This window comes from Haemaphysalis longicornis, unplaced genomic scaffold (genome assembly GCF_048455015.1).
Source record: "Haemaphysalis longicornis isolate Haplotype H1 unplaced genomic scaffold, Haemaphysalis longicornis Haplotype H1 scaffold_1, whole genome shotgun sequence".
In the NCBI taxonomy this organism is placed as follows: Eukaryota; Metazoa; Arthropoda; class Arachnida; order Ixodida; family Ixodidae; genus Haemaphysalis; species Haemaphysalis longicornis.
In genome coordinates, this window is record NW_027526203.1 from 95,798,963 (window position 1) to 95,814,701 (window position 15,739).

The following is a 15,739-nucleotide window of genomic DNA, read 5'->3' on the forward strand; positions in this document are numbered from 1 at the left end:
ATAAAGTAGCTGCTGCAAGCTCACTTTTTTGGTATGCATTTCTGAACTATGCATTAACTGCCCCAAATTAACCGAAAGGACTGGGTCATAAGTCAATTTTTCTTTTAGCATATTCTTTACACATAGTCGCAATCTCGCCCGTCGCTAACGGGGACATTACGACATTTACCTCGCAAAGGAAACTCGAGTGTAGTGATTTTGTCTTTGCCTTTAGTATGCTGATGATTGTGCGTAAACAAACCACCGAGTACCGTTTTTAACAAAACAACCGCGCACATACCCAGCGACGACACATCACCGCAAAAATCCCTTATTAGAAGAAAAAATTTAAAGTAGTGCCCTAGAGCACTGACGGACATGCACACAAACGTATCTTGGATCACAATGGCCCTTGGGCATCGCCACCTTCAGGCACATTTGCTTCAATTGCCTGAAAGAGTCAATTAATCAGCTACAACAAAACGAACACACATCTGGCAACAGAAGTGCTCCCAACAGCCCCAGCCGACTTCTTTGGAGGCCCCTGTTTTTTGTACAAAAAAACCAAGCAGCACAGTTGCAGTGACGTCATCACTGACGCTGCAAGCCGAAGCCCCGACCATACAGTAACGACCTGCAGACAGATGCTCCCCGAGAGAGCTCCAGGGGAAGAATAAGGGAGCCTCCGGCACGGACGTTTAGCTGGTGATTTTTTTGCGCTAACCACAGAATTGTTGCGGTGACGGTGCGGCCGTTCTCGGGTAAGCGCCCTTTGGCGTTCGAACCGACAGAAAAGAACCACAGCTCCCCTGGTTGAGCACATTTCACACTCGGTGGAACTGGGTTTAGGTTTTTGCTTTTTGAGAAGTGGAGTGAACCAAAAATAGACCATACCAAGAAAACAGGAGTGAATAAAATAATTCAGATTTCGTTCAATGCCATCGATGCCAGACTCAGGTGTTATATTGAAGTGGGATGACCGTAGCTCATGAATATATCACAATAAGCTTACTACTCCACAATAACATAATATTATTATAATATAATATTATTATAATATAACCATAATATTATTACTCCACAGGATTGTGATTTGCACTAGGGCCCTAATTGTCCTTGGCATTTCCTTGTCGTTTTTTACATTTTTCTTTATGCATAAAGATTGCATGCATAAAGTCATTTTTCACATTTTTTTACATGCATAAAGATTGCGTGAGTGACTGCTTATTTGCTATAAAAGGATGCATCGCCATTTCTGGAATTTCAACTTTTTGATCTAACCGCACAGCTTTCGCCTATTATTTAGAGTTTTCGCCTACTCTTTTCCAGATCTCATCGAAGGCGACATCATTCCTGCAAAGCCTCAAGTAAGACAAACCGCCGCTTTTCTCCAGATATGCTGGCTCGCGGAAAAGAGACCAACATCTACGCCTTCATGTTTCGTCAGTTCCGACCACTTTCACAGTTTCATCAAATACGAAGAGATGGCTCGCCAAGCCGCATTTTCTCTAGTAATAAAGAAATGGGTCAGTGGATATAAAGGTATACGTAAACCCAGCACTCTAGAAATTTGTGATGAATATTGTTCTAAAAGCATTAAGATGCAGCAATATTTCACAGTGCAAATAAGGGTAAGATTGTTTCGCTCACATTCAATAACAGTGTAGAGCAATCGAGAGGACCTAATTATTTTTGCTCGTAGTTTTGTGCTGTCATCCTAAGTGGCCTGTTATGCAGGTATGACCTTATCAAAAAAAAAAAAAAGACACTTAGGTGTGCTTACGGGACTTCACAGCCAAGACAATATGGCAGTAAAATTGGTGGTGGGCCGTAATGCCTTGACGGCTGCTGTCTTCTTCACCAGTTAACCTCCATGAGTGATTATTTCAGAATATTGGGGGTATTTTGACATAGGAATAGTTCAATCTAATGTGGGCTTCTGACGAAAGCTTTTACCGTCATTGTACAACATCCCATAGTGTGGATATTGAACCATTCCTAAAACCATTCGGAACTCTGTACCGAGGAGCCATACGCATGCGCGATGCAGCACGAATGTATCCCCAGGACAGGCCAAAATGCGTCGCATGCAAAGCACGTAACCACCATAAATGTGACTCTAAAGCCGTGTCCTGGGTGCCGTACAAGCTAGGAGTAGTGGGGAGGTACCAGTTCAGGCCACTGACTACAGCTGTCTTCGTCATTGATCATTCTCTGAGTTTATACGGGGCCAGTGCTAACATCGCTCAGGACTTTGTATTGAAGTCACGCGCAGCTTTCCCGCACATGATAGTTCTTTCAACAGTGATTACTCTGTAGTTGTTTTGCGTAATGTAAAATAATTTCGCGCAGCTAATATTGGGGCTCAAAACGTGCTTTGTACACAGTTTCAAATGAAGCACGTTGCGCTACTAAGCTCCAGAGCCATGGAAACTATCCCATACAAATGTATGGGGAGTAAGATTTGACAGCGAATTATACAAATATATTCAGAATTGTAGAATGGTATTTTACAGTTTTCATCTCCAGGCTGACGTCTTGCTTTATGCCAAATATCACTTTCCTGAACTGGTTTCGCTAGGTTCTTGAGAGGTCGAACTATTGAGCGACAACGCTGGGGATCTGGTACAAATCTGTATTGTGGTAGCATCTGGAGACCAGCATGACACACATGCGATATACTACTAGTGTATCGCTAGACGAAGCCACTAAGTTTACGGCTTAAAAACACATAACAAGGCTTGAGCGTGCCTCGAAAGCCGGAGCTTGCGGGGTTTAAGCGTTGAGTAGTGGTTAAGGCACTTGCCCTTCTTCGCGCGTCAGTGAGTTTCAATAGCGTACCTGAAGGGTTTTTTTTCTTTAGTTGAAGGCACGTAGAAGTTTGGGTCCATACACTGCCGTCAACGCCGCGGTTTTCTCGTCATGTGACACAGGATGCTTTCGCATCATAAAAAGTACAAGGAACACGATAACAGAATCAGTGAGCAGGAGTGTTTATTATGCAGCGCAGTACTAAATTTATTAAGCATACGCACCTCGCTCATGTGTGGTTCATTTATAGATTACACACGAAGCCGGGGATCGCGTTGGCTGGGTTCAATAAAACGACATACAAAAAGGAGGCCCGTATCCTCGCAACGTTACTACACAAAAAATTGCCCTAGAACTACCTTGAGTGCGCATTTGAGAATTATGATTTGGCGTGCTTCGAACAGCTGCCAAAAGCCCAGAGCCCAGAGCCGTCTGAAAGGGGCGTCTGCCTTCAAGGATGCTTACAAGTCCCCCATGACCCGTGGGGAAGACTCTTATCGGTCACGTAGAATGGCGCCTACATAAAATTGTATCACCAGGCGGGGTACCTCAAAGCCACTGCTACTATAACCTGGATTGCGTTCAATGCCACCTGTTGTTTAGAGTATGTGGAATATTTATTCGGAATTTCCAGGCAAATTGGCATGTTAATATGCAAACGTTTTCGTATTTCTTTACGTTCTCAATGCCAGCTATCCTTCAGAGCGCAAGAAATGTTTCTCCTGAATTCCCAGGCGAAGTGACATTTGATGCAAATTTTTTTGCATTGCTTTACTTCAAATGGGCCATGAAGACAAAATACAACCTTATTTTAGTTATAGAACTAGACTTTGGTATCTCGCTCAAGTTTAGTCCGGCCACGACGGATGTTTTTTCATTTTGAAAACTTAAGGATAACTGCAAAAGTTTGGAATTATGCACTGCATGATTTCAGCAGTAAGGTCATAGGAGAAATATTTAAAATACAGTTATTCGGTGAGGTCACCGAGTGACAGCATTTAAGTGGTACGACTAACGACCTTAGAGGCATTTCAATTGGACAGTGATGTGTCTTGATAGTGGCTCTTTGGACGGCGGGTTTTAATCGCACAAGAAAGTCCACGCGACGCAGTAATGGCTGGGCATGAGGGGCACACTTGCGGTCAGAGAATTTAGGATGTCAGCGAAGGCCACTGTCACTTGGCGACACAAAAGGAATGCAAGATCGACGGTGACGATAAGCGGGAAGCCTATGCAGTACGTGTAAAGTAGCGGCAAACACGACAGTAGCTGGCTAGCGGTTACGCGTGGTGACGCGGAAGTGTATGCGTTTGTTTATGCAACATGACATTTATTATGCGTCGCGCAAAGATGTGACTTTATTATGTGTCGCACAAATATAGAATGCCCAGTAGAAAAGAGTCATATCGGAGTTCATCAGCGTCGGTATGGTCCATCTCTAGTTTTGTGTGTATGCTTATTTGCGTGCACTAAATAATGTTCACAACCGTAACGAACTAGTCCACAGAGATGCTCTGGAATGCAACAATCGGTACCATTTCGGCACTGCTATGATAAAGGAACGCATCTTTCTGGTGCTTTAAATGATACCTGCTTTAAGCTTTTTTCCTAATCTAGCAACCATTCTGTTTTTCAGGCACTTGTTTTTAAGACGCCCGCGATCACCTTAGCAGTAACCGTTTATTACTAGCCAAAACGGCTCGTGCATGGGTTTCTGTTTGGCTTCCCGTTAAGATTCAAATCCTGTGTACAGCTTCATGAAGTTTTGTAAGGATACTCCATTTCCAAGAATATTCTCCTAAACATTTTTACAATCCCAAACTGTAGATAGAAAAATGCACCTTTTAATGTCTAGGCGATCCCCGTCAAAGTAACGATTAAACGTCGCATTGAAAGAGTACATTGCATTCAAAATAATATTCCCACACGACGTTCCGCTTAGAGGGCTTCAAGAGAAGGTTTTCTAATGTCTTCCGTCCACACTGAGGAATATTCGATCTTTTTTTGACGTAAAACTACTCATGCCGGCTCGTTTTACGCTTCTTCAAAATCCTGATGCCAAAAAGGCAGCCGCAACTCACTATTTTGCTTGTTTTGTCCGAAAAAGTGTGGATGACAACTTTTTGGGAGTCTGTATGTAAAGCTGGAACTGTAAAAGTAGATGGAAATGATTTAGGCTCACAGTATTCTCATCTGTATCAGTATACAGATTGGAAGGGTTTTTGTTCCTTTAACCACAAGAACACCGGGATACACTGTTCTTGTTTGTAGTGCCCGTCAACGATGTACTCGACAGGAAATTTCTTCGTTAATATTTGTGACATGCTCCTGTTGAATCCGAGAGCCATGACCTCTTTGCTTGTTAAATGTCGGACCTGTTTTGGTGTTTCGCGAGGAAAGGTTTCAGTAGTTTCGGTAAGCAGGAATGTCTTGCGGATTACGGTGCGAACGAAGCGTCCCGCGAACACGACGGCGCTCATGTGCGCATTTCGGGCGGTCACCCGTGCTAGAGATACAGCTTCCTCATATCTTCCCGTTTACTTGTCCTAAATATCCTTTGCGGATTTATATTTTTCCAGGCACAGCGGTTTGTGACATACACGGTCGTTACCGACCAAGCCCTGGTATGGACGGGTGGAAAAGTGTTCTACGAATTTGAAAAGCCCTTCGGTAAGTGTAAGTAACTATACGGCGAACATCATTCTTGCTATGTTTTCGAAAATACACCTGTAGGGCGCACTATGAACCCTATAATAAGATATAATAAACTTTCCTTACTGTAAAAATTGCGACAAAGGCTGAAACAGAAAAACATTGTTTACAAAAGTAATTCGCTGCTATTTCATGGTGGCATTGAGGCCAAACCGCAGTCAATTGAAAAATGTTGTCAGCTCGGCCTGTTAATTGTCCTATTTGCAACTATTGTAAACTATTGTCCTCCTCCGTTTTTGTTAAGGCCAGATACATACATACTGTCTGCCTTCAACAAAACAAATTGGTTATGAGTCAGTACTCGTCGCGTCTTCTTCCGCTGTCTTTCTGTGTTTTAGCGCTGACACTGTTGTCAAGATAGACTATAATTATTACGTTAAATGTGCTTCTCAAGTCCCTCCAATTAAAATCTATGCAGGTTTGCAGCTATATACAGCTATATGAAACACCGTATATGGTGTTTTATCATCTAATGCGAGCCCTGTACCGCATTCCAGCTGCGACTCGGGACGATGAAAGTGCGCATTGTAGAATATGAATCTGTGGGGCGTATCTATCTTTGGGGAAGACACTGTAAAGAGGTTAAATAAAGCGCATATGCAAAATACCAATGACACGTGCAGTAGTGGCCATAATTGCGATTGCCGACAATGCTGGTTGACTGCGCGGTTCCGCAGGCCAGGCGCGATGAGATTCTCGTCTAGACACTCACCCCTCTAGCGTGTCTTTGTGGCGTTACATAGAACGCCTCCTTCGCTGTGCCTCAGATTAGCCCTTTCATCGCAGATCTGCAACACTATACACGGCGGCAAAGGCGCCACCACAACGAACGCTATAATGTTGAATAGTTAATGTAGTATGGCTTTATCAGGGCAGCATGGACGTGATCTTCGGAGATATAATCGAGGCTGAGTGGAGCGGTGTGATTTGTATGTCAGGTTTGTCCCCCGGACTAGGGTTCTGTATTGGCAGGTGTAGTGCGACAACAGCTTTTAAAAGAGGCCCACGGGATGACATCGTCACCAGTGGCGGACGAAGCCTGCGGCATGTTGCATTGGTCGGTGGCGTTCGGCGTAACGGGGATTAGGCGGGTGTGGGATGCCGTGAAGCCTGTGCAGGCAGGTTGCCGTGGCACGTCATAACGGGTGGGAGCATGACGCACGTAATCTAGGGTGGGAGCAGACAGAGAAGTCGACGCTGCGTTCGGCGGCAAGGATGGTTCCCACCCATATAAAAACGGTGCACATTTGTCCGCAAACGTCCGCAAACGTAGTCCGCAAATGTTGTTTGCAAACGTCACGAATGGGAGTGTAAGGTATCAATCCTACTGGTCAAGTGAAACGGACATGGCGCGCGTGTTCGTGAGCTTACGGTTTATTCGTTCGGGCAGATCGTCGGTGTGGAGATTACAAGCAGTCAAAAAGTTGTGTTTCGTGGCTCATGGAAGAAGTATCTCCTCGACGACGCGTGCCAGAGGGTTTCGGCTCAGCTTTGATGTAACAATACGAAAACGAGTTCGACGACAGCCAGGTTTTCACATGGGGTAAAACATGCTTTAAGCGGCGAAACTGAGTACAGCCGCAGTGCAAATGTGGCCAGTATTTCCGATGGGCTTTATTGCAAGCTACATATGGCATATATAAGTACCACTCAAGCTTTGTTGACTGAGCGAAAATTACCCGTCTCAATAAGTTGCAAGTTTGACTTGAAGAGCCATTGTAAGTAAGCACTAGTGTGCAAGGAGTTTTGAGATGAGGAAAGCCTGTTTTCCTTCATTCTGTGTAGAATCAGGTCGCGCTATGTCCGCAACTTCTACGTCGGCGTATTCAAACCAGCACGGTAATATGCAGCTGAGAACCGTGGGCAATGAAAGTACGACAACAGCGAAGAGATTTCAACGAAACAAGAGAGTGTATCGGGTACTGCGGCAGCGTGAAGAGAAATATGACGGTGTAGAAAGTAGAGGGGTGCGTTAAAGAAAACGGAGGGGAGCGAACGGCTATTGGTACGCTCTTTATCGCGCTATCGCCGAACCGACCACTTGACCGATGCCTTCACTATTGTTACGAGGAGAGCAAGGGCTTCTATACAGAGTGAAAAAGCGGTCCACAGTGGGCGCCACGCAAAGAAAATGTAGCAAATATGTTGGCGCGTGAGCGTGGTCGAACCAGTTGCTCGGGGGAGAGGTAACTCGTCGGCGCATTAAGGTTCTTCAGAAGTGGTTATTCGGCAATCCGTTTTGATTTATCTAGTGATTGTTTTTGTTTACGGGATAATTTCACTCCCATTTTCGCATTAAAGAGAAGCATAATCATCGATGAATTCTTTTTGCTACACGAATAGTGACCAATTTGGGCTTGCATAAATTGATACAGTCCAGTAACCAGTCCAGTTACCACTCTCCAGTAACCGCTAATCCAGTAACCGCTCTCTTCATCAATTGACCGTCATAAATGTAAACTGCAGAAGCCTAAAAAACAAAATCGTCGAGTTTGATACTTTGGTCAGCATTGCTCAACGAGACATAATACTTGGAACCGAGTCTTGGTTGGAGGCCGAGGTTTCAGACAGTGAAGTTTTTCCAAGTTGTTATGCCTCTTATCGGAAAGACCGCAACACGCGTGGTGGCGGCGCATTTATTTTATTTTGTGATACCCTCCAGAGCATGCCCCTTCATTGTGCTGACAAAGCATCGGAATCTATTTGGTGCCTAATATTATTATCCAATGGCAACAGCCTGGTTGTGGGTGCTTTTTATCGACTGCCAGGATCAAATAGTATTTAGCCCTTGCTGGGGTTGTCACGATCACTGACTGCTATATCAGCAGAGACGATTCTTCTGGGCGGTGATTTTAACCTACCCGAAATGACATGGCGAGAGCACCGACCGGTTGAAAATTACCGTTCCGGGATTAATGGTGTTCTTTGTGAAATAGTTAGAATATTCGAACTTTTTCAATTTGTAGATTTTCCTACACGGTCGAGCCGCTCAGGCGGTAGTATACGAGATTTATTATTCAGCAACCACAAGGACTTACTGACGTCGGTTATAGCAACACCAGGGATTAGCTACTATGATGTGGTGGTAGGTGCGGTGTTCTCGGTGTTCTCGGTGTTCTCGTACGATAAAGGTAACTATGACTCCATTAACAACGAGTTAAGCTCGTTTTTGCCATATGTCTTAGACCGCAGCAACGATTTAAACATAGAACAGTTATGGACGTTGTTCAAAGAGAAAGTTTTAACGTTAGTCAACGGATTTATCCCCTCAAAAATGATTACATCAGAGGAACTGAGTGGAAAACCTTGGGTTACACGAGAACTACGTACATCGAAAAAAAGGAAAGCTCGGTTGTATAAAAAAATCGCGCCAATCCACCCCGTGAATGTGGTTGGAAAGCAAAGCTTCAAACGGCACCCATAACGATTACCCATGCGACGTCACTTAAATTCACTCACATCGCTCTACTTATAGCAAAACCAGAGAGAAGTCAAATGCACTTAACCACACAATTTATTACTTCAAAGAAATATTATTGTTAAGGTTAAATCAATGCTTGAAGGATGAACGGTGTTTGGTTGAGTTGTACTGGTGTAGCGCGAGAGTGGAAACTTTTTTTTTATAAAATTAAAGTAAGCTACAACACGGTGTCAGACGATCTGTCTTCTCCGTCTCTGCGCCGCGGACGGAGGCGACGAGATTTGCGGAAGAGAAGGAGCAGGAGGAGGAAGAAATACTTCTGTTATTTCTGAGCGGCCCCGAGTGCAGCCCTGGGGAGTGATTCCTCCTTCTGTGGGGCCCATATGCAGTCCGCGCAGCCTGTGTTCTGTCCACCCGCTGAAGCTGGGTAGGTAGACAGGGCCTGGACAGCAGCATCTCCCATTGCTCTTGTTGGGTAGTTGATGGAAAGAGAGGAGGGCGGTCAGGGCTAAAGTCGCACACGCCGATTACGGGGCGGAGTGTTCCTACTTCTGAGCAAAATTTACATTCAGCGTCGTAGCGATTCGGATACATTAAGTGAAGACGCGTAGGCTGTGGGAAGGAGCCCGGATTGTATGAGCCGTGGGGTAGTTTGTTGTTCTTTAGAAAGGTCAGGGTAAGGCGAAGGTACGGTCTGTCTCAGAAGGTGATAATGCTGGGTTATCTCCCTGAACGTGACACGCGGGTGACTGTCCTCGTGCAGCTCCATAGAACGGGAGGTAAAAGCGCAGGCTTGTTGGGTGGGCGTATTTGTTGCCCTCCATTGAAGCGTGAGGGGGTGTCCAGATGAGCTGAATGGAACCGTTTGGGGAGTGTTTTTTTTAGCACACGCAGTGCAGGTCAGCACACCCAACCCTACTGGTAATTCCAGTAGGCTTTCTCGGAATCGTTGACTATCCTCCGAACCCCTGGTTGAGCGAGAGCCAAGGTGATGGCTGCCTTTTCTGCTGCCGTCATTTCTTGGGTCCTAAGCGAGGTACACGCAAGGAGGTTGATTCTGGAAGAAGCCACGATGATGGCGTATTGCTGCTCCCGATGTTTGGAGACATCTGTGTAGGTAACTGCATGAACCCCACCGAGGGTGGTGTTTAGCACTTGAGCCCGTGCTTTTCGGTGACCCTCGTCATGTGAGGGGTTCATTTTTGTAAGCAAAGGGAGCATCTTTAGTTTCAGTCGCCAAAAGTCGGGGAGTACGTCAAGCTGAGTGACATTTTGGGCTGCCCAGCCAATCTGGTAAAGCATGTGGTTACCCATAGCTGTTCTGAGTCGGACCTTCTGGTTAGAAAGATGGCCTTCTATCAGCTCTTCCACTGTGTTGTGGAGCCCTGTGCTAAGCAGCCTCTGTGTGGACGCACTAATGATAAGACCAATGGCCTGCTCGACCGCCTTTCTAATCATTATATAAAGCACCTCTTTGTCTTCCTTGTCGAGAAGAAGATAGGGGTTTGTCGTAAGTAACTCTCTACAGGACAAAAGCTTCAATTAATCGAAAGGTACCGGATTGTTTTAGGCCTCGCTTCTTGGTGGCAACTCGCCTGATCATGTGTATGATTAGATTAATGCTGTTTTTGAGGCGCTGCAAGGAGACGTCACTCTTGGTGTTGGCCTGGAAATGTAGGCCCAGGATCTTGATGCTGGGGTTTCGAGTGATGGCCTAGCCATCAAGGAGTATTTGAATGTATTCCTTGGTTTGGCGTGAGGGCGGACGACAAGGAGCTGTGATTGTTTACGTGAACACTGGAGGCCACAGGCTTGATAGCACATTGGCGGACTAGAAGTGAGATGCCATGCATTGGTGTGAACTTCCTTTAATTTTTGTAACTCTTAGCACATGAGCAAGGTGCGCACAGGGCCGCTAGACGGGCGCGAGTGGTCGTGTGACGCTTTCACGTGCATTCAGCGAGAAGGCTGGGGGTAAACCCGTAGATGTGCTTGGTGAGTACACCACCTGTCTCCCCTGTCTTCGCGTGGGCTCGTAGCTAAATCGGTAAGACAACGGGCTTCCGCTTTGTTAGTCTATTAGTTCCAGGTTCGATTCCCGGCGGTGCCAGTAAATTCTTTTATTTGTTCGCTGGAGTTTTCTGGTGACACCAACGGTCGCGAAAGAACCCTTGGGGGGTAGAGGTAAAAAGCTTTGCTTTAAAACTTCCACAGAACAAATCAGCCATCGTTGCTGGCAAAAGTAAAGGTTCTAGAAGCCCAACTTAATAAAAAAATCATCGTACTAGCGAACACTAAACAGAGACAAAGCTAAAAGAGGCGACGAAACACACGCTAGAACTTCAACTCAGTTTATGCAACAGAAACACGACAGAAAGCCTATATGTACATTAAACGTGGAAAGGGTAAAAAGCAGCGAACACAAACCAAATAAAATAGTATCGCACTCGTCACACTTGCTCATATCACAAAGCCACCTCACAGTGCCCGCCAATATCACTCGGCGTAAATTAAACTTACACGTCTGTTCGGCTATCACCCCTCACCCGTGCACAACCTGCTCCCCCTCTCCGAAAACACGAATTCCTTTGCAGACAGTGCCAAGGATGGTGAACTGACGCACCTTTCCCGTTCTCTGTTTATCATGAAGGCCTCAAAAATTTCCCATTCTGTCTGCGAGGAAGACCTGTACAAGATACGCTGGCCATCCAGATGGGGGCTGGCCACCTGGCTGATCACTGCCGGAAGTGCAAGGATTGCACTCCAAATTTTCTGCAGACGCGCATCCTGTACAGGTCTTCCTCGCAGTCAGAAGGGGAAATTTTTGAGGCCTTCTTGATAAACAGAGAAAGGGAAAGGTGCGTCAGTTCACCACCCTTGGCCCTCTCTGCAAAGGAAAGCGGTTTTTTGGAGAGGGGGAGCAGGTTGTGCACGGTTGATGGGTGATAGCCGAACAGACGTGTAAGTTTAATTTACGCCGAGTGATATTGGCGGGCACTGTGAGGTGGCTTTGTGATATGAGCAAGTGTGACGAGTGCGATACTATTTTACTTGGTTTGTGCTCGCTGGTTTTTACCCTTTCCACGTTTCATGTACATATGGGCTTTTCTTCGTGTTTCTGTTGCATAAACTGAGTTGAACTTCTAGCGTGTGTTTCGTCGCCGCTTTTGCCTTTGTCTCTGTTTAGTGTTCGCTAGTACGATGATTTCCTTAGTTAGTAACCAACTCGCCCAACTTACCGCCTTAGTTGCCCAACTTGAGCAAGAAATGAAACAGGCAAAACACAAGTACTTAACGTCTCTCGCTGATAGAATCAAAACAAACCCAAAAGAAGTATGGCATTACATAAAAAAGCCATATAAAAGACTCTGTTAGCATTCCACCTCTTTCCCACAGCGGTGTAATAATACAAGACGATAAAGGTAGAGCTTAATGCTTTAATTCATACTTTCATTTGGTCTTTTCGGAAGAAAACCCACTCGCGATTTCCACTCCTTTTCCGCAACTTACAAATATGAATGATATTAAGATAACTGAGGCAGGGGTCAAATCATTGCTCGCTAATCTGAATGCACACTCTGCGCATGGCCCTGATGGCATATCAAATCAAGCTCTTAAACGTTGTGCAGCCCATGTTGCTCCTTTTCTGGTCGTACTGTTCACACTATCTTTAAACTGCGCGACGTTGCCCAGAGACTGGAAAATAGCGAACATCACACCCCTACATAAAACCGGTGACAAAGATAAACCTTGCAACTACAGACCAGTTTCACTAACCTGCGTTTGCTGTAAAACCTTAGAACATAATATATACTCATGTGTAATCAAGCACCTTCAAGATAATAAAATTTTCACGCCGTGGCAACATGGGTTTCGGTCAGGTTTATCTTGTGTAACGCAAATTACTGAGCTTATTCACGATATCGCTCTATGATTCGACAAAGGTGTGCAGGTAGATGCTATTTTCTTAAATTTACAAAAAGCTTTTGATGTTGTTCCGCACAATCTTCTGCTTTACAAGACGCCGTTTTTAGGCCTTCCCAGGTATCTCCTAAGCTGGGTGAAAGACTACTTGAGTGATCGCCAGCAGCAGGTGCTCGTTAATGGTGTTTCATCATCTCCTGTTAGTGCTTTATCTCGAGTCCCACAGGGCACCATCCTTGCACCACTACTTTTTCTTATTTTCATCAATGATCTTCCCATGGGACTTAAATGCACTGTACGGGTATATGCGGACGATTGCATCATATATCATCCTGTGAAATGTGCCGAAGACGTAGATGTGATGCAAACGGACCTTGACAGAATTATCACTTGGTGTACAGAAGGGCAGATGAAGTTAAACATCTCCAAATGCTATCACGTCCAATTTACGAACAAAAAAGAACACAGTGCGCTCTTCATTATCGCTGCGGAATAGTAAAATACAGACGGTAGACACGGGAAAATATCTTGGTGCGACCCTCACAGAAACATTGGACTGGACAACCCACATCGACACAATAATCAGCAAGGCATATCGTCTTCTTTATTTCTTCCAGAGGAATTTTAAGGATGCCCCCCAAGCACTAAAAGAAACTCGTTATTTCAAAAATATAAGACCAGTACTTGGATATGCATGCACAACATCGCGCCCCTCTACCGAAATATTACAAGAAAAACTAGAGAGATTTCAAAAACGAGCTTCTCGGTTTGCAACTAGTAATTATGATTTTAACGTCAGGAGCTCAGAAATCCTAAACAGCCTTCGATGGAAATCGTCGTATCAGAGAAGAAAACTGCTCAGGTTGAAATTTCTGCACAACATTTACAATAAGCAAACCGGAATAAAGATTTACTTTTAAAACAGCCGCACTATGTATCCGCACGGAGAGATAATGCACGAAAAATTAGAGAATTCCAATGCCGCATTAATGTATTCAAACATTCATTTTTTCCTAACACTATTAGTGACTGGAATAATCTCCCGAAGGAAGTGTTTCTTGCAGGGAATTTTGCTGAGGCTATAGAGCATGCTGTATAATTTTATTTCCGGAATGGTATTTTCGTCATTTATTGTTGTTCAAATAAGTGTTTCGTTGTTATTTGTCTCACACAAACAAATTTATGTGCTGTATACTGTTCAATATAACACCCCTACAATAATGCCTTACGGGCGCTGTAGGAACGTGTAATAAATAAATAAATAAATAAATAAATAAATAAATAAATAAATAAATAAATAAATAAATAAATAAATAAATAAATAAATAAATGATTCTGCCGAAAAATATAAATGCTAATTCAGCTGTCCTGTGTAATTTTTCACCATTAAAAATTTCCGGAACTCCCAAATATGAATTTTCGAATAAATGTAATCCGAACCACGTTAAAGTCGGCTTCACTGGTGTACACATCCCCATCGCAGGAAAGAAAATTTCTAGGTACCGCAATAAAAAGATTCATATTAAAGTGTCCAAGACCAAGTGCCATCTAGTAACTACCTCTATAGTGCCCTATGTATCCGTATTAAACGCTGTACACCGAGCGCATTTAAAGTCGGCTTCACCATTTACAAAAGTGCGTAACTTAGAAGACATCTTTGCCGGGGAAATATAAGCGATCTTGTATAAAAAAGAGGGAGGCCAAGATCCTTAATAAAGAGCCTTATCTTATTCGGGAAAGCGTGACACATGAAGCGCTGCAGACGGAACATAGATTAGCTCGGGAAACACACGTGGAAATTCCGACGCATTCCCTCATAAAAATGTTTACCGACATTTAATAAACTTGTTATAGAGATTGCTCAAAAGAATTCTATAAACATTTTGTGAACATTTAAAAGAATATTTCTATTCAGTTTCTATTACAAATTGGCCACCGCGTTTTATTAAAAGTCCATAGAGCCAAGTCAACATACCTTATCGCTTTTGAATATAGCTTCTTATACGTTTCTCATAGGGTTTTTATAAAAAACATTCAATAAGCTTTCTATGCAATTATTACTGAGTATAGTCGCAACAGCCTGTTGCGTGTGAGCCATGTTTTAATATAGTTACTGACGGATTTTTATTAAATTTATGTCAAATTTTTAAATAAAATTGTTACTGAGTATAGTCGTAACATCCTGTAGCGTGTGAATAAACTTTAAATAAACATTTTGATGAGTTTTTATTAAATTTACCTTCATTGGCTTTCTTAATATTATTATTGAGTATCGTGGTAAAATCCTGTTGCGAGTGAGTCCGCTTTGAATACAGTTTGACAGGTTTATATTAAACTTATCTCAATTAGATTTCTGTAAGATTCTTATTGTGCCCAGTCATCACAACCTGTTGCATATGAGCTAACTCTGAATAGAATTTCTGATGAGTTTTTATTAAATTTATCTCTATTAGCTTTCTATAAAGTTTTTCTTGAGTATAGCAGTAATATCATGATGTCTGTGAGTCCGGTTTTCTGGCAAGTTTTAACAGAGGAGCTTTGTAGGGGCTCGGGCTATCCTGAGGTGATGTCCGTCACCCCAGGTGCCACAGCGCCCAAGTGCTCTCAAGACAAAGTGATGGTACATCTATCTCGCGAGCTCTGTTGATGCGGCGGGGCCGACGGCGCAATAGCACCCCACATATATGCACGGATAAACTACCAGACCTCCGTGGGTGGGCTATAGAAACGCAATACAAGGTCTATTGGAACTCAACATCATGAAGGCAACAAGATGCTTGCTGCGTGTTCATAATAAGATGTTTATTGCCTGTCTAATGACCACAGTCCACACATAAGGAGTTCGATCGACCCGAGAGAAAGGCAATACAGAGTCTGTTAAAACTCAATATA

At 43.9% G+C, this 15,739-nt stretch overlaps 1 protein-coding gene across 2 annotated transcripts in view; it reads left to right on the forward strand.

The window, feature by feature from the left end:
* The window catches only part of LOC144178220 (astacin-like), a 114,681-nt gene that overhangs the window by 34,106 nt on the left and 64,836 nt on the right, over positions 1 to 15,739 (forward strand). The window contains exons 2-3 of one of the 2 annotated variants that reach the window (XM_077705908.1): positions 1,309 to 1,346; positions 5,370 to 5,466. In XM_077705908.1, the coding sequence (XP_077562034.1) occupies positions 1,309 to 1,346; positions 5,370 to 5,466 (135 nt within the window). The remainder of the gene's footprint in view (positions 1 to 1,308; positions 1,347 to 5,369; positions 5,467 to 15,739) is intronic. The other variant, XM_077705917.1, reaches the window with a different exon arrangement.